This window comes from Aspergillus vadensis (genome assembly GCF_003184925.1).
Source record: "Aspergillus vadensis CBS 113365 unplaced genomic scaffold BO88scaffold_10, whole genome shotgun sequence".
Taxonomy (NCBI): domain Eukaryota; kingdom Fungi; phylum Ascomycota; class Eurotiomycetes; order Eurotiales; family Aspergillaceae; genus Aspergillus; species Aspergillus vadensis.
The window spans coordinates 146,003-168,256 of record NW_020292048.1 but is presented as its reverse complement, the minus strand read 5'-3'; the positions used below and the strand labels follow the sequence as shown (position 1 = coordinate 168,256).

Genomic DNA, 22,254 nt, shown 5'->3' with positions numbered 1-22,254 from the left:
GAAAAGAAGAGTAAGTCAAATGCCAAACTAATGGGGGTTGGTCGTAGCTTCGTCACAATTAAACGTTGTGCTTTCCTGCACAGTCTCATGATTGCGATAGCAGCTGACGAGCTTCACAGACGGACTTATCTCAATTCATTGATCATGCGTCTTTTCTCTCGTTCAAAACAATTCATATCTGGTCTCCAGGTAAGGGCCAAGGACTGGGGGGCTGACTTGATATCTTTATTAGGGCATATGACGCTTAATAGCAGGCGTCATTATTATGGATTATTGCACGCTTAAAGTCAACGAAATTGACGCGGCCATTTCCTTCGTCCCAGAATATGTTTCCTGGAATCGGGTCACTATGTAGCACATCCAACCCATGAACAGCTTGCAGCGAATTGGCCGCTTGTTGAAGCATCTCGTCAATATCAAGGCCATGCGGTCGGACGAGTGTCTTTCAGGCGTAGCCAATGCACACCAGGTTGACTATTTCAGTTATACCATTGTAAAATAACTGTCGGCAAAGTCCCTGGCTGTCGAGCATAATGGGTACAGACGCCCCTTGGATTGGGGTAAGATGTGCATATACAAGCTCGTCGTGTCTCGCGCTTTGTATAGACTCCACAGGCACGCCTTTGCCGACAGATGCATAGCCAGGGGAGTGGAGTGTGCCCCTGAAAAGTGCCGACGCATCCCTTGCACGTTCAAGGATACTCATTATAAACTTGAATCAGGATCCAGAGTGTCGTTGGAGAGCCGCTTGTTCAATTTCCGAACCAAGGTTGTTGTCCGATTCAATGGATGTTGATCAACACCGTGGTCGGACACGTTAGAGCACTTGAGATTTAGATTCCCGTCTTTTTAGAGGCCCTGGAGGCTTCAATTTACCAAGAAGATTATCGTCGACCATCTCCCATATCCGTAGTCTGCTCGTTGCCCAGTTTCTCCAGGAGACGTCTCGTGCCGGCACCCGCATAGCCCGGAGAGTGAATACCAATACCTGGCAATTTGTGGTTTAATGCAATTGAGGAGACGCGCGGTTCAATAGGCCATCATTCAAAGTAGCCCAAATTCACCTCAGGGCTGAACATTTCCTATGTGGAACGCGACTAGCTGATGTGATCCACTCACGTATTGGTCATTCCTCTGAGGCCCACAATCCTGCTACTACGAGTACTCTATCCCAGTACGGAGTATAACTACTGGGCCTAATTTCTAAACAGGTATTCGTGCCGCACTCCTGGCCAATGAACTGAATTATGCGCACATTACTAGCCTATCAACACAATGTGGCAGGAGGCCGCCCCAACTGAACCTAAGATAGTGACCACATTCTGATGTCTTCCACAACTAAAACTACCCGAAGAAAGAAGGAAAAAACGATCTGCAACTAATGATAAACCATTCACTGCTTCAAGGTAAGGACGCCCGGCTTCCATGGCAAGAGGTTGTAGTCGCCACTGCTGTTGGGGTCATGGCCCTGATAGAGCAACTGGAGGTTGCAAGGGTCGACAGTCATGGTTTGGTCAGGGTTGTTGCGAACCAAGTCACCATGGCTAATGTCTTCGGTCCAGGTGGCGCCACTGTTGGCTTTGCCTGCGAAGGGTTTATCCTCACTTGCCGCCTGGGCTGTCCATTCTCCACCGAGACTGCTGGCCGTGAAGGAGCGGAAATAACGACGTCCGGTGGACCCGATCGCCTCAACGATCATGAGGTACTTGCTGTCGCCCTCACCGCCGTCGACGGTGTATACTTGGACCGCCTCGAATAGATCGTTGGTAGCGCCACTCAAGATCACCTCGTACTGGCTGCCGAAGCTTCCGGGGAATTCATCGATGGACATGCTGGATCGGTAGATCTTGCCGTTGTCGCCGGCAAAGAAGAGATACATATTCGTATCGTCGCCAATCACAGTCTGGTCAATTGCATTGGTACTTGAGTCGCTGATCTTGCCGGTGAAAAGGGCCTGCTCCGACGACCAGCCATTGACATTGGTGGGATCTTGGGAGGTGCGGTAGGTGAATGTACTGGAGCCCCATTGGTAGGCCAGAACCCAAATACTTTTCGGCTTGAAGTAGAACAGGGTAGGAGCCACGGCACTGAAGGGGGTGGCTGTCTGGCTAGCGGATGCCATGTTCGACCAGTCTGAGAAGGCGCCAAAGGTCATCGAGCCATAGTTTCCCGCTTCATCAGTAGTGGACGCATAGACAATATGTTTGCCGTCCGAGACAACATCGGTAAAGTCCTTCAGTGCGGTCCATCCTGACTTTGGAGTTGCGAGAGCATCGGTTGAACTCCAACTATAGGACGACGGAAGAGCACATTTGGCGTTGACAAGGGGGGAGAAAGCAATGAGGTAGATGCCCGATGACAGCAAGCTGCCTTTGGCATTGAAGAACTTCATCTTCGTATGGGCTTATCCGCGGGGAAAGAAACAAAAGAGATCGATGGCTGAAATCGTTGGCCAAGGAGAACGAATAACTTGAACGGAGGACTAACCCATGTTCAAATATATGTGGTTACGCTTATGACAATACTGATATGTGCTGAAGAATAATCGGGATTTATCCATATTCGATGACACCAGGAACGTTTCGGATAAAAGTGGGCTGCTTGGTTATTTCCCCCACTTTGGCTTGGAGAGAACATTCCTTTGCTCAAGCTCATTTTGACGCACTATTCAGGGTCCTTTCCTATGGGGGAAGATGATCGGCCTGCTGCCTAAACTACGGAGTACATTAGCCAGAAACGATCTTCCACCGGAGCGTTGCCGTGTCTAGAACGGCATTCAGAACTACCCTACAAAGTGGGTAAATCCATGACTACACCACAATAGCTCTTCTTCGGCAGTAGACTCGGGGAAATAATTGCTGTGACAGGACGGATAACTCCCGGGCATCGAGGGTCTAGGCGTGGACCCTGATGGCGCTAAGCAAACTGGTTCTACCCTGACACATTGCCGCCCTGATAGTGTTTCACCTTAAAACACCACGACCTTCCGGTACTTTCGGTGGTCAGTTGACACATATGGGTAGAAGAGATGATAATTTGGCTGCCACTGTACACGCCACAAGTATTCTGATCAATCTAACTAGATATTCGTACTTTCAAACTGGTTGGATATACGGAGTTTACGAGTTGGTATACTTACTACCAGACTCCAGTGCTATCTGCAGACCTTCGTCAGAGCATCTGCAGGCTCTCTCCAAGTTGCAACACCCAGTATGGATCGGGTGATCGGCTGTAGCCGACTGCCATCTCTGCAGGGTTAAACTATTTTTGGGGCCGAGGCAGACGCTGGACCCTGATGGACGGACATTTGCAGGTTAATCGGACGACCGTGCAACAAGTGTCTCCACTCCTGAAATTCCTTGATTTCTGGTGAGTAGATCGGCGCCTTCCAATTTACAACACTATCGTACGGTTGCTTCTCGATGTGTCGGCTAAGGACATAGCCTGTTCTAACCAAACATGTCAAGAGCTCCGGATAGCCTGCCTAAACGCCATTATTCATCCCTTCAGGCTAATTCTGGTTCGGATGCCATCCTCCCAATTTGGGAAATTCGGTAGACAGCTAGATGAGGCAGATGAATTCAATCCTCTACTATCTAGACATGCTCGAGCGGGATGTTTGGTTCCACGGTTGGTTGTGTTCCAGTTTCACATCCTCTTCGCCCAGAAACGTTGAGTCTCGTGGTATATAAATACTTCAACTTCTCTTCTTCCTTGTAGAATTCATCTTATAATCTGTTAATCCAACATCATCTTCATTTGACTCTATCTTCATTTTGCAAATAGGTCGTTATTGCCCAACATGGTTCAGATCAAGGCAGCTGCACTGGCGATGCTTTTCGCTAGCCATGTACTTTCAGAACCCATTGAACCCCGTCAGGCTTCAGTGAGCATCGACACCAAATTCAAGGCTCACGGAAAGAAGTATCTGGGAAACATTGGTGATCAGTACACCTTGACCAAGAACTCGAAGACACCGGCAATTATCAAGGCCGATTTTGGCGCCTTGACCCCGGAGAACAGCATGAAGTGGGATGCCACTGAGCGTAAGTACAATCTCTCATAGTTATCGTTGTTATTTAGACCTAATCAGAATTATAGCCAGCCGTGGACAGTTCTCTTTCTCGGGATCGGATTATCTGGTACGCATAGAATTTCCCAACCCTCTACGTTAACCGTCCTCGAGGCTAACAAAACCTAGGTCAACTTTGCCCAGTCTAACAACAAGCTGATCCGTGGACACACGCTGGGTAAGTTTTTGACTGACTGAACTGAAAACTATACCAAGATAGTGAAGCTAACTCAACCAGTGTGGCACTCTCAGCTCCCCTCTTGGGTTCAAGCCATCACGGACAAGAATACACTCATCGAGGTTATGAAGAATCACATCACCACAGTGATGCAGCACTATAAGGGCAAGATCTACGCCTGGGTAAACTGAAAACCTTCATTTTTACTAAGTCTCATCACTAATGATTGCAAGGACGTTGTCAACGAAATTTTCAACGAAGATGGCTCCCTCCGCGACAGCGTTTTCTACAAAGTCATCGGCGAGGACTACGTCCGGATTGCCTTCGAGACTGCTCGAGCTGCGGATCCCAACGCAAAGCTCTACATCAACGATTACAAGTAAGCCGTGACTGTCTAGTTTCCATTCCAAACCGGATGCTAAATTCCGCAAAGCCTGGACTCCGCTTCCTATCCTAAGTTGACTGGCATGGTCAGCCATGTCAAGAAGTGGATCGCAGCCGGTATTCCTATCGACGGAATTGGTAAGGCCCCTGTGGTTAATGCTATCCCGCTACCATTACTCACCATTCTTCAAAGGCTCCCAAACCCACTTGAGCGCTGGTGGAGGTGCTGGAATTTCTGGATAAGTACCCCTTCCCCGTTATGCAACCTGACGGTAGCTGATAGCCCCTTACAGCTCTTAATGCTCTCGCTGGTGCGGGCACCGAGGAGATTGCGGTCACCGAGCTCGACATCGCTGGCGCCAGCTCAACCGACTACGTGGAGGTAGGTCACGACAAGCCAAGTACATAGTGTGATTGACTGATACTAATTTCTGCATCCACAGGTCGTAGAAGCCTGCCTTGACCAGCCCAAGTGTATCGGTATCACCGTGTGGGGAGTTGCTGACCCGGTAAATACCCCTGCAGTCCGGATAATAAAACTAGCCTTATGACTTGAGCTAATTTCATTCAGGACTCCTGGCGCTCCAGCTCCACTCCTCTGCTGTTTGACAGCAACTACAACCCGAAGCCTGCATATACTGCTATCGCAAATGCTCTCTAGATCCGGCAACCACTCTGATCGAATTGCCGGGAAGATATAGCCTTCCGAGGTAGGGACGCTTTATTTTGCACTACCCGAAAAGAATTGTCTGCCGTTCCTCCGACAATGTTCTTCTGTACTTCTTGCACATGTATCCAATACAATCGTTCTTTTATGCGCACTGACAGTAAATCCGAAGCATGCACCTCCAGTGTAGCTCTCCTTAGTATAATCCCTGTGGAGTAGTTTTTGCCGTGTACCCCACCGGTGGGGCCGTAGCATTAGTACTTTACTTCGTTAGTCTAGACCCTGATGCGCCGATGTGAAGCACAAGCATCCCACGAAATGAAGGACATGTCTCAGATGCCCCGCCCCATAACCATAACAGCCATCTATGATCTAAGGTCCTTGTGGCACGCTGTTGAATGGACGGAGCGGTCTGGCTAGCCTCTTTGCCTTTACTAATAACCATCTTGGCATTGGTTGGACATTGGACTAGTCGTTCATGACGTCCTCGCTTAGCATCCTGCAGCGTTTAGTGCATGTAACAACGGCAATTCAGAGCGCCGACAACTGCCGAGATAGGTACAATGGGCCCTCACTATAGTCTTCCTTCGGGGTACTGAGTGTTGTCTGCAGTTGTACTTGGCGCCCAGGTCCATTCACCTATTCCATGAAATTTAGCCGGATGTGATGAGAAGTGTTTGGAGGTCAATCCCTCCTCCGGTTGAACTCTGGTGACCCAATTGGACAAGGACTTGTTTCCACTGGAAGTTACTGGCTAGGGGTGATTTAGACCCCCATTTACTCTAATATGCAAGACCGGGCATGTCATTCGGCCTGTACTATTGGTTTCCAATTAATGCATGTCTTTGGCACCGGTGTGGGTGTCCTTTGATTTAATTATATTTGCTGGTTGGCTTCTTGAATACTAGATGATCACTTTCCACTTTTAGCCATATATGCTACCATGTCGTACGCTGCATTGAAATACACCTAAACTGAATGATACTGTGCTCGATATAGACGATGGGACACCGATGACACGATGACAGGGATCTCATGAAAAGGACTGCATATGAAGCCTAGAAAATATGTATAAAGATGGAACGGTGACCTTCCAGAACATCACCTGCTATTGTGCGGAGTGGGAAAACACGAGCCAGCTAAGGGCAGTGGTAGCTGGCGACTCTTCGTGGGAATTTTGTCTGTTATCTTACGAATCTGGATAGCCGAATGTTTAATATGGATGAGAAAGATAGAGTACCGAAATGCTTCCCTGGCAGCCATTATCTGTGAAGATGGGACAACTTTAGACCATCCGTGGGCACTACTCGAACAAGCACCTGACAAACGAGATGGAGAACACTAGAAAGTTGTTGAGGGTGTTTTTACTTTCGTCAGACAAGATAGACCGAGATGAGCCACCAATCAATCACTTGCCCAAAACCTGATCATAATTGACTTTATAACAATCGGGCGGTCTTCCCATGGTGCATCTCCCAACCCAAAGAACATGACATAATCGTGAGACTTATAAAAAGCCATACAGACATCTGGGGTTGGATAGCAGTCGGAATTTAGTGTGGCTGATATATAAGGGATAGTATACTCGTACAGCCAAATATAGGTGTCTCCAAAGCACTAGCCATCATGGTATCATCAACTCGTGGCCAGCGCGTCCTTCTGACTGGGGCAAATGGGTTTGTAGCATCCCATATCCTCTCCCTACTCCTTGAGGTGTGTGAGTCCGACTTGCAAGCAACGTGTAGTAGCTGACAACTTCAGCGTGGCTACGCGGTAACTGCGACAGTGCGATCTCAGGCCAAAGCAGACGATGTGATCAAGACTCACCCCGAATGGCAAGGGAAGGTTAATTTTGTAATCGTGTCGGATTTCACCTCACAGAAACCATTCAGCACCTTGTTCGAGGAGGCCGAAGCTCCTTTTGACTATGTTATCCATGCGGCATCGCCATTCAAGTTTGACTTTGAGGATTTTCAGAAAGATTTGATCGATCCGGCAGTTAAGGGGTAAGTAAGAACTCTTTGCGCAACCATGATGTAACCGCTGATTTGTACTTTTAGCACGACTCAAATCCTGGAAAGCGCTCACCAACACGGTGGAAGCATGCTCAAACGCATTGTCCTTTTGGGCAGCGGTGTTTCCGTACTCGATTCCTTCGAAGACATGAGTCGAGAAGGACACCCATATACCGAGAAAAGCTGGAATCCAGTTCGTCTCAAATTGAAATCGGCAATTCCCTGGCTCATGAAACTCTAGGTAACTGCACAACAAGCCATCGACTGTAACGACCCTGTGTTGGGTTACAACATCTCCAAAACCCAAGCCGAGCGTAAAGCCTGGGATTTCATGCAGGCAAATAGTCCCAATTTCGACTTCACGGTCATCAACCCTCTTATCGTCACCGGACCGATGATCCATCCAATCTCAGGGAAGGGATCGATCAACGAAAGCAATTATTTTGCGATTGCTAGTTTCATCGACGGGACTCATCCCAAAATTGAGGACATGCGGTTTCCATACTATCACTTCGTCGACGTGCGCGACGTGGCTAGGAGCCATGTAGATGCACTTACCAATCCCGCTGCTGGAGGACAGCGTATCGTGCTTGTCTCAGGGCTCATTACGCCACAGTTGGTCGTGAATACTATCCGAAAGAATTTCCCTCAATTGCGCGAAAAGGTACCAGCTGGTACACCGGATAAGGTGCTGCCTGAGGGAATCCACCCTACCGGTTGGGATACGGGGGTTAGCTTGGATATACTTTCGAAGGGAAAGGGTAGTCAGTGGGATTACATTGGCTTAGAGGAGAGTGTGAGAGACGCGGTGCAATCTATGATTCAGCACAATGTTTTGCCCGAATAATGTATCTTAGCCTTCAAAATCACAACCAATTTACCACCAGAAGCAATTGCTTTCTCATGATGTGGTGTATTCTGACATGCGGCACCCACGTGATTAATGGAAGCCACTCTGTCAACGAGGGCTCGATCGCGCAGATGATGAGTTTTCTCATTGTTGCAGCAGAGCATCCTGCACATAGCTATCCCCTCATACTGCCTTCCTTGCACAGTTTCTCAAGCCAAGTACAGACAACTTGGCTTCTAAAACGATGATGGATGAGCGATCTTGGGCTCAACAAACAGTCGATAGGTTCTTCGAATATCGTCAATCTCCGACCCAGTTAGACTGCGATGACTACGCTCGTAGGATCACAGGTGCTTCCACTGTTCAAGAAGTTGCCATTCCGGGCTCATTGAGCTACACAATTCTCTGCACAGATAGCTCAGAGGAGCGACGAGATCTGATCGTGTCTGTTCGACAACAAGAGTCTGCCTTGGACCAAACAGTCATTGAGCTGGCAAGATTCATCCACGGCGATCTGGTACAAGAAGCTACTTTTCACAGCAAAATGCCAGGTTCAGACCCACATTTGCTCGTTTATACAATGGCCTGTTTATCAGGTAGTCCCTGCCTACAGTTATTCAGCACTGAAACTGAGTTGAGCCCCAAAGAAGAAGCCAGATACATGTGCTTTGTCAAACACATAGCCAGGTAGATCGTCTCTTATTCCATCCCCTATGTTGATACTATGCCGCCATTCGCGGAAACGGATAAAGCGACCATAAGTACTAACGCTCTCTAGATACTTCGCTCGGTGTTGGTAAAATCCACAATCAGTAGATCCTACGGTGTCGGCAAGCTATTGAGACGCAATCTATCGCCGGCTTGAGAAAATAAGGAACACTCCACCTCTTATATTCTTCCTCACTACAATTTTGGAACTTCAATGCAGTCTTCCAGCTCTGTTCAATCAAGAATATGTGCAGGTCCTGACATATAACGACCTCTCACAAGCAAACATCCTTATCAGCGAGGACAACTTTGAGATTACTGGTATTTGTTGATTGGTCATTAGCTAAAGTACTGCCGTTTGGCATGGAACTGGACACTCTGCTACTATCCACTGGTTACATGATCTCAGCGGCTGGCACAGTTATACGTGCCGTGAACGCATGATCAGTTCCTTTTGGGATGAATTCTGGGCCCACTGTCGTGCTTTTGATGAGACACGTCAGCACGAGATTCGTACCATGTCGATGCAAGCCACCAAGATCGGCGCAGTGATGCGCTACGCTGGAATGCGTAGTGCTGATGGTTCCCCGTCCGAGGAGCTGACAACGTCTAACTGGGCCTTAAAGACTCTCAAAACTCTGCTATGCTGCTGAATCTTTCGGAAGATCAGAAGGCTAAATATATACACCACCCAGCATAATATTGCACATCTCCATGAGTATTGCCCGACGGAGTTCGAGTAGTTCGAAGAGAAAGCCGGAATATGAGAGCATGCCTCACCAGGAAAAATCCCTGTTCCAACGCTCCATCCCGAATTCTCGCCGTGACATTTTCACGCTGGAATCTGGCCCTCCAGCTCACGGCAAATTCTCTGGGGACAAACCTTCGATTTATAAATAAAGTCGTGTCTGAGGGTGGTGCTTGAGCGATTGTGTAATTGTTGATGTCTCAGGTTAGCCGTCGGACCTGATCTCTTCCTGACAGAAAAGCGAATTGATGTACCAGATCCTCCTAAAGTGCATTGGCCTAGATGGTCAAAGCTTTCTCGTGTCACTTCCTTACTCATGTGACATTTTATTTCTGCTGCGTTTGAAATTCTTTTGGTAAATCTCAGCGTTGCCCATGTAGACAGTGGTATCAGGATTCATGTACCTCAGCTATTGATATTTTCAAAGGTCAAATATGAACTACAGTTGGTGAACAACATGGGAAAATTTTGTTGGTGGATGTGGAATAGCCCATGCGGTAACTTATCGACATTATTAAGCGTCCTAAAGGACTGGAAACCGAGTAGGCTAGATACCAACCCGGCAAATGTATGCAGAATAAGCATGCATCAACATAGTTTAGAAACCGCCCGAAGCACGCACCTCTACCGACAAGTGGGTATAAACTGCAGTGAGTCAAGTATATGTCAGCCCATGTGTGGTCTGCTGTGTCTCCATATTTTTGGGCACTGCGTCCCTTTTCTCCTACCCTATCCCGTAACCTGCCACATGTGTAAGATCCAATGCAACCGAGAGCAAAAACCAATCACTTGTCGCAAGACAAACAAATCTCACGAACACTTCAGCAAAGAATTCAAAATTTGCCCTGCGCAAACTTGATCCTTGTATTGGCAAGCTATCCTCCAAAACGGCGTATTTACTCATACATACCCAAACTGATTCTCAACGCGACGCTGCACGGTCCGTCCATCAACACTCCCAACAACCACGTCCCAGCGCATCTTGAAGTAACTGTCCCGACTATTTGCTTGACTTTTGCATGAAATCTTTTAATCCGAGCGTGTAAGGCCCATACCATCTCTGACGCAGCGGCCGTGGCAGATTCCTATTCTGAAATGTCGGTCATTCCCCTCTCTAGCACCATTGAGAGCTGATAACTTCGAAGTCCTATGTATGATAGGGCACCTGCCTGTATATAAACGCCAGCGTGTAAGGATGTACGTAGTTCAATTTGTCTCGGTCAACTGCAAAAGAACATGATGCCCAGCCTATCAAAACTTTCACGACAGAAAGCTCAGAATATCGTAAATCCCCTTTGACTGTCCAGCCTCATTCTCCAACTTCTTGACCATATGATCCGCCTCTTCCAACAAGGAAGCGAGCCGTTCCCGGCAGTAATCAAAGCTCCCCGTCGAATTGATATACTCAACAGCATATTTCTTCACCGAATCGTCCTCGCTCCGCTGCCGTAGTATATTCAGCAGATGGTGATTGTTCGGGTTACTGTTGATACTATGGATAATCAGGAAGGAGAACTTGCCCTCCGTCAAATCCTCGCAAAATCCCTTGTTCTTGGTGTATAGTCCACTCTGTAAGTTTTGGTAATCATCCCGAATCTGAAAGATCACCCCCAACAAGTCTGCTAGTTCGATGACATTGCTGCACAAAGTCAGTTTGCAGGTAACAAGAAGAGCTAAAGATTTGTGATGGATAGATATTTGCAATACATGCCTTTTCGTTTCGCTTTCCAACTGCATAAGCTTAATCGCCAGTCGAAATAGGCCACCAGTCTTATTGGCGATCATCTCAATATAGTCCTCCTCCGTGGGACAGGTCAAACAGTCCCGCCAGTACAAGTCCATACCTTGGCCGCGGTGCAGACGAAGCAGTTCCTCTGTGTATATTTCGTACGCTTCGGGATGATTCAGTTCGCGGAGCCTTTCCTGAGCCAAGAAGTACGCATAATTGGCAGAGTTGATTGTCTGCGCAATACCAAAAATGCTGTGGGCCACTGGGAGGCCGCGTCGAAGCTTGGAATTGTCCTGAATATCGTCAATTCTATTGGAAGTCAGTGGACTATCAGGATAATTTTATTGTGGTTTGGTTTAGTTGGGAGATGAAGAGAGCATACAGAAGGGAGGCTGTGTGAAGCAACCCAACAATTTCTGTGATAATGTTCAACTTGTCCTCAGGAATGCGCAGCCATTCATTGAACGCGTGGGTGAACTTCCGACGAATGTCTTTTCCAGGGGATTTAAGAAGATAGTCAAGTGGTCCTCGAACAATCTGTTTTTGTGTATCAGACAATGGTTGTCCAAGAGCAGGATATATCAGACCGACCTTCTCCTTATCCAGATAGCTTGCTTCCGACTGTTGGGAACTGGAAGCTTCGGCATCTATGTTGATGGGCGACGAGGGTGCCGATGCAGGAAATAACCCCGGTGAAACAAAAGGAAAGTAAGGGGTATTCATCTTCCAGGCATCAGGGGTAGCTGGGTTAAACATTGGGAATCCCAGCATACTTTCGTTCCTTGCAGGTCGAAGGCGCTCTATGAATCAAGTCTTGGTGAAGAAGAAAGTTATAAAAATGATGAATGCGAGCTTTCGATAAACAGGCACTACTATTTCTATGTACCGACATTTAAGAGCACAACTTTCTTATGAGCCTCATGTGATACGGTTGTATCGCCTTTTGCTACGTGTTTTGCCTATTACCTGGCACGGCTTTACTGGTCCCTGGTCATCAGCGAATTAACAACTTCTGCAAGCTGTTAAAAGCACGTCTAGTCAGCAAAAGATCACAAAGGGCATCTTGTCATGAGACTGGTCATCTAAAGAGCATTAGATACCATATTATTCTTGCGAAGGGTAGAGACAATTAGCTCCACGTCCGTATGTCCCTCCTAGGTGGTTAACAGTATGTTTGCTAAAGGGCGTTCTGGAAGTTCAAAACACGACCAGGTCGCTTGGGTGGTCGGAGAAAGGAAACTTTGGTTTGATAAAATTACTCCGTTCAGCTACCTTGCCCGTCTCCATAGAACACGAAAATGGTGATTGTGTCCAGCTAATTAGTGGGTTAGCTAAACTCTGGTTTTGAAGCGCTGCCAATTAACATGTAGAATGGCTATACAGCACAACCTCGCATTGTTGATCATGCCTTATGCTTGTGCACCAGTGCAAAGCTTATCGGAGGTAGCAATAGAAACACATCTAGGGAAAGCACTAGTTGGTCTCAAATCAGGAGTAATGCAACAAATCCCGGCACTAGGCAACATATGCGTCTATCTGGATTTCCGGTCAGGCCTTCCCACTTTTGACATCCATTTTCTCCTTCCGACCCCATACTTCCAGCCAGTCCTTCACAGAGGCACTCGATTTCTTCAAATCCCACAAACAGGCGCTACGCACATCCTCTCTCTGGATGACCCGTAAAGCATTACGGATATTATAGGGTGAGCCGTATTCCAAGGCACGCGCTACCAGATGACCCTCAGGAGCGTCCAATGCCACCACTATGGGAAATGAAAATTCGCCATTGCGCAGGTCCTCTGCAAGTGCGCCTTTTGCTTTTGCATAATCGGTCGAATACACGTTCTTGCAATCATTCTGCAGCTGTGAGCACCACCTGTGCAGAAATCAGTCAGCCAGGTCCCACTATTCGGGTATCTTTGCACATACGCCACCGTAGTCATGGTAGCATCCATGGACTGATCCTCTAGTACCAGCTGACCAAGCAATCGAAACAATGCACCTGTCTTCAGCGACGCCATTCGGCGATATGCTTCATCCCGTTCCTTTGGGGCCACTGGAAAGCTGGCAAGGCCATCCCTTCGCCAAACAAGGGACATATCTTGGCCTTCCAGGATCTCCTCCAGACACTGCATCAGAAAGGGTGCAAGACGAGGGAATTCGTGGACGGTCCGATTTAAAAGTTGTGTCACGCGGTAGTAGGCACGGTTCGCAGTCTCTGAAGGACCGTAAATCTTGTGCGCAGCGGGATGACCCTTGCGAAAGTTACTCCCGTCCGATATCTGGTGGGGTGATTAGCTCTTAGTCCAGGTTCTTATTGGGGCCACTGTATTTACATCATCAACGAGGATTAAGCAAAGGTGAATGCCGTCCATGATCTCGAGGATCATCCGGTACTTCGGCGGGTCATCCAACTTTAGATTGGGCGCCAGCTTGTCGACGAATGGGGCCCAGTGGTGTTTACCATATATCTGACGAATGTAGCTGTAGGGGCATTCCAAAGAAGTGATCCGAGATGGCTGCTTCTTGCCAACAAGCCAGGCCCGTTTTGTTGTTGGGAGTGGGTTCAATATGCGATCCCATACTAGCGCGGTTATCGGGACGGCCAGTAAGGCAAGAAAAACCAGCGGATTTTGCGGAAGATGGTGCTGGAGAGGCTCCATGATGATAACCATATTGAAGAATGGAGAAGGCTCCATATAATTCAGTTGACCAGATGGTATATGGTTCGGTATTAGAATTAAAATCAAATGGTAGCCACGGGACGTACAGGGTAGATATATGGATGAAATTATTCCTCGCGTGTAACTTGGCTGTTAGCTCGCTAAGAAGTCAAGACGGTCCTTGTGCCGTAACAAACAAATCAGCAACTCCGCAGAGACTAGGTATCGAAAAGACGCCCAAATTGACTGCCTACATCGGGCTTATCATGAAAGTTGCTGCGCTTTGTCGGCTGCATTACATGTCCAGTTTCACTTAGTGCAAATGCAGCTTCTGACTACTGCCCCATTTCTATATCCGTCCTCAATAATTCAGTCCCTAGTGTTAAACGCTGCAGAGGCAATGATTAACCCCGGATAGTTAGGTTTCTTTGGCTATAAATCATAGGTATTTAGTCTTAATCCACATCGTGGTGATGGCACAAACAAACCATCCCAAGCCAAAGCCATTGCTATTAATTTTTCGATAGCGGGCCATTATTAGATTTATTATGCCACTGTATCTACTTTGTGGAATATTTGCACCTCCCATGTAGGATTGAGAAAACTCCTGTTTTTCGAGGGAAGATTCCAAACAAAGTCTTAACATGTGCCCCAGATGTAATTCCATCAACTTGACAACATATCTGTAAAATCGATGCTTCAATGCAGGTTTCGTCATACGGCGCCGGCGAGCGCCACATCATGAATGATAGCAAACATGTTAGCCGTCCGTATCCAAGGCCAGCAGTATGTCGCCAGATTCCCAATTCGACGACGCACATATCCCAGGGCCTTCTGACGAAACGGAAATTTTGGCAGCTAGCACAGAGTAACAACAGTTTTCATGAATAAGATTACGAGAGTATCCGTCGCATGTGATTTGATCCTGCTTTCTACATCAGACATTGTAAGCCCTCTGGAATTCCACTTGACCTTTTATTAAACGTTTCTGGTGTAACTCGGGCGCTACTTGTAGTACCACGGCGTACGGCTAGGAAATGCTTGATGAAGCGAGGCAAGCTGCCCCCGGGGGAACAAAACTCCGATACTCTTATCTTGCTACAAGTTTGTATATAGAGTGCGACAATCATTTCAATCAACAGAAGTAAAAGAAGCCCAGCCGGCTCTGCTGGTCTGGTTTGTTCTGATCCTGACCATTTCACACAACCTTGGTATATCGGGCTTGTTATATGATTGAATGCCCATACACCGAAATCCGCACGGAAAATCAGGGATTTGATGGCCTCAGAGTTGAGTATCACCATACACCCAATAACTTGTGTAGTTAGACTTATAGCAAATAAAGGTATCACTAGATCTGATATCTATCTCGCTATACTATGTCCTACAGGTACATCAACCAGTATGCTTCCGAATTCAAACACGCCTGCTCAGAGATGAGAACGCCAATCGGCCCAGTAAATAAATGGAAATCTTACTTTTGTAGCCAGACATCGCTTAGAAGCAATACCCTTATCAGATTATAAGTGTAATCTGGGTCACTTACGAGATGAGATACTATTGGTTTTTCCAATGCACTGTTCTGACCCACTGGTATCACGTACCATTATAGTTCCCTTGATAAGCCATGGACCCAGGCACCATATGTATTCACATCTTTACACCCAAAGCAAGCTAGGTGCACTACATTCCCAACATCTATATTGTACTTATTATACTATTTGAGAAGCTCAGACATGACCGCTTCTCAATTTACGGTCATAATTGTGGGAGGGGGGATTGCCGGTCTCACGCTAGCTCATTGCCTCCGACGAGTGAATATCAACCACATCGTACTCGAGAAACGCAGCGACATGTGCCCGCAGGAGGGTGCGTCAATCGGGATCCTTCCCAACGGGGGTAGAATATTGGGTCAACTGTCTCTATTCGAACATATTGAGCCCCTTATTGAACCCCTCTATCGAACACACATCACCTTTCCAGTTGGATTTTCATTTTCAAGTACATTTCCGAAGCTTCTCCATGACCAGTACAATCCACTCCTTCTTTTTACTTTGAATATGGACAAGGTTATCGTGGTCTAATCTGGTCGTTGATTGCAGATTCGGTTACCCTATTGCATTCTTCGACCGCCAAAAGCTCCTCGAGATCTTGCACACTCAGTACCCGGATCAATCGAAGATCCTCACAAATCAACGAGTTGCCGCAATCCGTCCAGTAGGAAGCCGCGTCAACGTGATAACCGAAGCCGGTGTGACATACACGGGTGACTTAGTGGTAGGCGCCGATGGCATCCATAGTAAGGTGCGCTCAGAGATGTGGAGGATAGCAGATACGGTCCGGCCTGGGTTAGTTACCGAGCGTGAGAAGAGTAGTAAGTTTTCTTTGGCCATAACTGTATAAATCTTCGCTCATTTATTCTCAAGGTATGACAACCGAATACTGCTGTATATTTGGCATATCATCCTGCGTACCAGGACTGGAGGTTGCAGATCAAATCAATGCATTTCATGACAACCTCACCTTTATTATCCTTGTTGGGAAGAATAAGCGTGCTTTCTGGTTCGTCATGAAAAAGATGGATCAAAGATACACTTATCCCAACAACCCCCGCTTCAGTGCGGAGTACACGGCGCAAGCCTGTGAGAAACTGGCTCATCTCCACCTGACGAAAGATCTTACCTTCCGTCAGGTGTGGGACACCCGAGTGCTTGCTGCTATGACGCCGTTAGAGGAAAACATCTTCCAAACCTGGTACCTTGACCGCATTGTTTGTATTGGCGATAGTGTTCATAAGGTATGTTTGCACGTGGTGCTCTTCACAGGCTTTGAGACTTGTGCTTACTTTCCATGGCAGATGACACCCAACATTGGACAAGGAGCCAATATGGCAATGGAAGATGCAGTAGTCCTGGCAAATTGTCTGCACGCAGCTCTACTCCAGACAAGACGACAGAGGCTCTCGGATTCGGAAGTGCAGGTACTCCTTCAGGAGTTCTATTCCAAACGCTATAGCCGTGCTAAGAGCATCTGTACCGCTTCACGATATATGACCCGCTTCCAAGCACGAGATGGGCTTGCCAATAAGGTGCTTGGGCGATATGTCGTCCCTTTTCTGGCGGATGTTCCGGCGCGGGTAGGAACCTCGACTATTCGGGGTAGTCCAGCAATCAATTTTCTGCCGTTGCCGGAAAGGGATGGGCCTGGATGGAAGACGAACAAATCCAGTTTAGGGTTCCACCATGCCATGCTGTTCACCCTCTTGCTGACCATTGCTATTTACTGGTACCGGAGTTTATGAAAAATGAATCTACTTTTCGCTTGGTTATCGAGCGCGGTGTCTATTCGCAGACATGCACATCTTTGAACGTATGTCCTAGTCTATGCACTTACTTTTACTACAATTCATAATTCATGAAACAATATGTTTAATGTATGTCACGCCATGCTACCTCGATTGTTGCAATGTATATCATCCAGAAAATATACTGATTAAAATTAATTACAATGGACTCCCGAAGCGACAAACAGCTATATGTTTACCCACAACTACACAAAGGTAGTCCAAAGCATCGCCATCGCCGTTCCGACCACCTGCAGCAATGACCACCGAATACCTGCAGAAGCACCCCCGGTATAAAATGCGCTAACCGCGCTTGCACTTCTTGTGCTAGTAGTCACGGCCGTGCTCATGCCAGCTTGGTGACTGCTCTGGGGCCATGCATGTGCTGAAGAGGCGGGAGCAGTCTGGTTCCATCCTGACCCTGAGCCTGGGTATGGGGTGTACGAATACGGAGAGGCAGACACGGTGGGCTGAACAACGTTGGAGGTCTGGGCCATTGTGATGGTAGTGCCGTATTCGGTACAGGTTCCGTCATTGGAGCATGATTCGACAGTAATCGTAGTGGTGTAGACTGCGGCTCTGTCTGCACCTGAACTGGCATTGGGCACTGCGCTGGAGTCTGCAGCAGAGCCCACATCTGATTCCGCACCCATGCCCGCGCTTGAGCCTGCGCTTGACCCTGTACCCTGAGAGGTAGAGTCGCCAGCAGAGATGGAGTGCGATCCAGATGACACAAAATTAGGGGTGCTACCGGATGAGCTGCTAGCTTGGTGGTTTGCAACAGAAGTCGTAGTAACAGTCACAGCATCAACACCTTCGACCGGAACGGATGTGTGATCTGGATATACGCTGTAGACGGTCGTTGCTACAACGAAGGTCTCCGACGTGACATAACCGCTTCCGGGTGGAGAGCCACTGCAGTTATCTCCAGTGCAGCCCGCGACTGTTGCAATGCGGGTGCTCAGTATGGTAGAGGTGGTGAGCGATGGTCCGACCTCGGATGCTCCTGCGGCGGATGGCAGAGAACCGTTCGCCCTGGTGCTTGTGATCTTGGGGACTGAGTACACAGTTGTGCCGACAACAAGCGTCTCAGTGCTCGCATAAGTTGTCTTTGACCTCAAGGGACAATTTGTCACAGAAGAAGGACATGCAGTCACGGTAATGATACGAGTGCTCAAAATCGTCGAAGTGGTAATGTCAGAATTACCCATGCTACCCCCGCTGTTACCAACAGCCACGGTAGCCGAAGGAGGATGTGCGGTCTCGGTAATCATGGCACCACTGCTACCAGTGCTGTCAGCTACGGGGCACACAGTGGTAGAGACTACTAAGGTCTCGGTAGTCACATAGGTTGTTTTCGACCTGAGCGGGCAGTTCGTTACCGAGGAAGGGCAAGCAGTTATGGTAGCAGTGCGAGTGCTGAAAACCGTAGAGGTTGTGAAGTCCAGCCCACCACTACCATGACCCTTGTTGGCCGTACTGTCCGTTACTGTCGGCAAGACTGAGTCCGTCCGAGTCGTACCAGCGGCCTCGGTGACTGGGCATATTGTGGTGGACACCACAATGGTCTCCGTTGTCACAGAGGTGGTTCTGGAGCGTGTAGGACAGTTCGGGATAGTGGATGGGCATGCAGTAATTGTGGCCGTACGGGTAGAGAGAACTGCCGACGTGGTCCACTGCAGCATGGAAGAGTCGGTGACTGTTGCAGCTAACAAGGATGTGGAAAGATCCATCTGGGTAAGGCTGGTCCGAACAGTAGTTGGCGCAGGAACTGCGCTGGATGTGATCTGTGAGAGTACGGAAACAGGGAGTGAAGAGCTCGGGATAGCTCCGGATGAAGCCGAGCACTGGCTTCGCTCAGGCAAAGGCCGGGATACATAGCTCCAATGCGGGTGGGGAGCCGCCGAGCGACTTGGTGCCGGCCTTGAACTGGGAGTTGGCGACTCCTTTACTGGCGAAGTAGAGGGTGAGGAAACTGCACTTGATGAGGGCACCACGATGATTGATGGGGTGGGTGTTGCTGCCTTCGAAGAAGGAACAGAAGATGAATAACTCGGTGTGCAAGGCCTGCGGCTGGGCAAGGACCTTGAGGTATAGGACCAGTAATGCTGCCTATGTGCGATAACAGATGAAGTAGTGGTAGCAGTCGCAGCTGCTGGCTCAATCGCAACTGTCATGGCGATGCTGGTTTGCAGCAATAACGAGGCGAGGATCCATCCTCGCATCAGCAGGTGGCCCATCCTGACAGCGATCGACTCAGTTCAGCAGTACTGAATGAAGAAAATTTAACGAAAGTGGGATTTAGGAGATCAGTATTATTCGGATAACGTGAGGCATGAATGAATGACTTGTGCTTGGATTTCGAGAATGAACTGTCAAAAGAGTGTGAGAAACTGAGCCCTGATTCTCTCTTGCAAGACGCGGGTCACTGTATATAGATCACCTCAAGATACTAATTTCGGTCGAATAATTGACAAAGAGATTACAAATGAGGAATACACACCCGACGGAGCTAATACCTGGTTCCTGTCTCAGCCTTCGTATTCAGCTGCACTATTGACGCCCACTGGATCGTGGGTCTGTCAACGGCGGCGAAAATAGCCGACCCCAATTCCCACCCAGATTAAAGGACGGAGTACTTATTGCGAGGCACTCCGAACCTACCAGAGGTTCTGAGTGACTGCCCTACACTCAAAGCTTATATTCTATCAACCCGTGAAAATGCCAATCCACGGATTTGTCGTCGCCGCGGGCTTTCTGCTCGGTCAGGTCGCAGCTATCACCCCCGCGGCCAGCTCCCCGGTGGCAAGCAGTCAGGCCTATGTGCCCTCGGTGTCGTGTCGTACGCAGCTGGGAACAAGCTCGTTGGCACTAGTCCCTACCACTACCATTACGCGCACTATTCATGACCCGACCCCGGTGGTTGTCTTTTCGACGACGCAAGACACCGTCACTGTGACCCCTGACGCCTCCACTGTGACCGTCACAGACTATGAGACAACTACGGCCGTTTCAACGGCTGACACGGTCACTGATATTTTCTCGACGACCTCGACTGAGTATGACACTGCAACTGTGACTATCACTCCCGCTGCTGTCACTGCCATTGTACCTATCACCGTCTCGACCACGAGCACCAGCACGTCCACAGTAGCTAGCTCTTCGGGCTTCTCTCCGATTGCGGAGACACTGCCTACAGCTACAGCTGCCAAGCGCTCCTTGATCGAGCAGGACGATTGTTCTTCTTGGTTGGACGACTATGAGTACCCTCAAGAGGTCGAGTGCCACCAGAAGATCATTGTCAAGACCACAACTGTCTCCACGGTCACCGAACCCCCCGCGACTGCTACCGCAGTCACTCCTATCTCCACCGTTACTGTGACCAACACCATCACCAGTACTTCGATTGTGGTTCCTTCCGATGTTTCGACCACACTCAGCTACAGTACTACTTCTACCATCATCGAAACCACATCCGCAGCTGCCGAAACAACCACCGTGTTCTCAACTACCACCGCAGTGGCCGCAGTGGCCACCGCCACCTTTTACGAGGCATGCGGGTCTAGCAACATTGCTGGCGACCCTCTTTCCTCAGAATATGGCTCTTTCGCGGGCCAATACATGTACCTGATTGCCTTCACCAACGTCCCCGGTGAAAGCTTGACCGTTGGCGACACCAGTTCTGCATATGATTGCTGCGTCAGCTGCATGGAGAGCTCCACCTGCGCCATGTCCTACTACAACGCGGTTTCTTCCTCCATCAAATATTGCTATCTCATTCACACGACAACTTGCTCGCAGTCTTCTGTTTATGCCAAGGCGTCTACTCATGACACTTCGGCTACCATCCAGATGTCTAACGGAAATTGTGGTCGTGTTGTGGGAGTACAGGGATAATGTTGTAGGAAATGTAGAAAAAATTGTACCATAAAGAATAACTCGTCAGAATTTACTGCTTTCAATATCCCTTTCTCTGTTGAAATACTCTCTTGATAGTCCTCCGTAGGAATTAGTCAATATGCTTCCACCAGACTGTGTAGACAGCTGACCCAACCCCTCTCTACGTCTCGAGTCAGTGCCTCCCCACACATCATCCACACTAGTTGAAAATCTCTACCACATAACGCCGCTTTGCCACTCGTATCGCGGAAATTAAAGCGACAATAGCGTGTGGCCATCAAGGAAACTCACGAACCCGATCGGCACTTTTTACTACAGTAGTAATCTGGATCAGGTACCCGGTGGGTCTGATTGGCCGGGAAGCTTTTTAGCACCGTAAGAGATGGTCCAGACTGGAAGCTATTGCGCCACTGAACCCTTTGGCATCGGAAGAGCTCGGATATCTCCGAGTGCTAAGCTCGATGCCAAGCTGATGTCGTAGTTCTGTTCTATTGGCGGGTAGATATGCCATTGGTAAGTTCGGTTATTCAAGATTTGTGCTCGCAAAGTGTTGTTCGAAAGATGAGAAGGGATGAATCTAAGGCTAAAACAGCCGATTCTGCTATAATTTTCTCACCGAGTTATGAAGGTCGTGGAATTTTTCTGCTTCAAACCTTTATGAGGATAATGAGTGCCTATATCAAATAAAGGGGTGTGCTCGGTATGTATAATTGTCATCATGTAGGCATAACACGTGATGCGCCTGAGCCTCTCAGGCTAGCAGCGGCCTATTCATGTCAGTCAGGCATATACGTGTCGTTGAGTCATACTGTAAGTCGCCCCGTCAATAGCCATGTGACTATCAGAAGAGATCCGTTGTGTCCAATTGGCCATGTCGTGTAGAATGCCATGGTGTGAGTGGTTGCTGATTGGATAGATAAGGTAGCGCGATTTGAGTCCGCCCTAATCAACAACTGTTGAACGTCAATTAGCCGCTGCGTGCATAGCCCCTTCCACT

The 22,254-nt window shown here is 48.4% G+C and overlaps 8 protein-coding genes across 8 annotated transcripts; 5 read left to right on the top strand and 3 right to left on the bottom strand.

The window, feature by feature from the left end:
• Window positions 1-1,372: 1,372 nt before the first annotated feature.
• On the bottom strand, window positions 1,373-2,392 carry BO88DRAFT_461756 (arabinoxylan arabinofuranohydrolase axhA; the record flags this gene model as incomplete). The annotated part of the gene is made up of 1 exon (XM_025711181.1): window positions 1,373-2,392. The coding sequence occupies one exon, from the start codon at window positions 2,390-2,392 to the stop codon at window positions 1,394-1,396; it is 999 nt and encodes a 332-aa protein (XP_025563223.1). The 3' UTR covers window positions 1,373-1,393.
• A 1,410-nt stretch (window positions 2,393-3,802) lies between these two features.
• BO88DRAFT_339323 (endo-1,4-beta-xylanase) lies at window positions 3,803-5,295 on the top strand (the record flags this gene model as incomplete). The annotated part of the gene is made up of 9 exons (XM_025703023.1): window positions 3,803-4,046; window positions 4,102-4,142; window positions 4,202-4,250; window positions 4,311-4,432; window positions 4,484-4,629; window positions 4,684-4,772; window positions 4,928-5,016; window positions 5,078-5,143; window positions 5,206-5,295. 9 exons carry the CDS (start codon window positions 3,803-3,805, stop codon window positions 5,293-5,295), a joined length of 936 nt encoding a protein of 311 aa, XP_025563222.1.
• A 1,552-nt stretch (window positions 5,296-6,847) lies between these two features.
• Window positions 6,848-8,173, top strand: BO88DRAFT_461753 (NAD dependent epimerase/dehydratase). Its single transcript, XM_025711180.1, has 4 exons — window positions 6,848-7,014; window positions 7,063-7,307; window positions 7,362-7,509; window positions 7,558-8,173. The coding sequence occupies exons 1-4, from the start codon at window positions 6,928-6,930 to the stop codon at window positions 8,161-8,163; spliced, it is 1,086 nt and encodes a 361-aa protein (XP_025563221.1). The 5' UTR covers window positions 6,848-6,927; the 3' UTR covers window positions 8,164-8,173.
• Window positions 8,174-8,336: 163 nt separating this feature from the next.
• BO88DRAFT_461740 (uncharacterized protein) lies at window positions 8,337-9,922 on the top strand. The gene is made up of 2 exons (XM_025711179.1): window positions 8,337-8,853; window positions 9,224-9,922. The coding sequence occupies exons 1-2, from the start codon at window positions 8,411-8,413 to the stop codon at window positions 9,525-9,527; spliced, it is 747 nt and encodes a 248-aa protein (XP_025563220.1). The 5' UTR covers window positions 8,337-8,410; the 3' UTR covers window positions 9,528-9,922.
• Window positions 9,923-10,882: 960 nt separating this feature from the next.
• BO88DRAFT_425112 (terpenoid synthase) lies at window positions 10,883-14,014 on the bottom strand (the record flags this gene model as incomplete). Its single annotated transcript, XM_025708805.1, has 6 exons — window positions 10,883-11,261; window positions 11,334-11,660; window positions 11,734-11,888; window positions 13,011-13,227; window positions 13,281-13,633; window positions 13,688-14,014. The coding sequence occupies 6 exons, from the start codon at window positions 14,012-14,014 to the stop codon at window positions 10,883-10,885; spliced, it is 1,758 nt and encodes a 585-aa protein (XP_025563219.1).
• A 1,736-nt stretch (window positions 14,015-15,750) lies between these two features.
• Window positions 15,751-17,315, top strand: BO88DRAFT_453177 (FAD-dependent oxidoreductase; the record flags this gene model as incomplete). The annotated part of the gene is made up of 4 exons (XM_025710731.1): window positions 15,751-16,043; window positions 16,117-16,388; window positions 16,441-16,811; window positions 16,872-17,315. 4 exons carry the CDS (start codon window positions 15,751-15,753, stop codon window positions 17,313-17,315), a joined length of 1,380 nt encoding a protein of 459 aa, XP_025563218.1.
• A 248-nt stretch (window positions 17,316-17,563) lies between these two features.
• BO88DRAFT_461734 (uncharacterized protein) lies at window positions 17,564-19,723 on the bottom strand (the record flags this gene model as incomplete). The annotated part of the gene is made up of 5 exons (XM_025711178.1): window positions 19,484-19,723; window positions 19,235-19,442; window positions 19,006-19,213; window positions 18,880-18,947; window positions 17,564-18,858 (listed from the first exon to the last, which is right to left on the bottom strand). Exons 1-5 carry the CDS (start codon window positions 19,595-19,597, stop codon window positions 17,564-17,566), a joined length of 1,893 nt encoding a protein of 630 aa, XP_025563217.1. The 5' UTR covers window positions 19,598-19,723.
• A 348-nt stretch (window positions 19,724-20,071) lies between these two features.
• Window positions 20,072-21,472, top strand: BO88DRAFT_461727 (uncharacterized protein). The gene has a single exon (XM_025711177.1). It carries the CDS (start codon window positions 20,079-20,081, stop codon window positions 21,252-21,254), a length of 1,176 nt encoding a protein of 391 aa, XP_025563216.1. The 5' UTR covers window positions 20,072-20,078; the 3' UTR covers window positions 21,255-21,472.
• The last annotated feature ends 782 nt before the right edge of the window (window positions 21,473-22,254 follow it).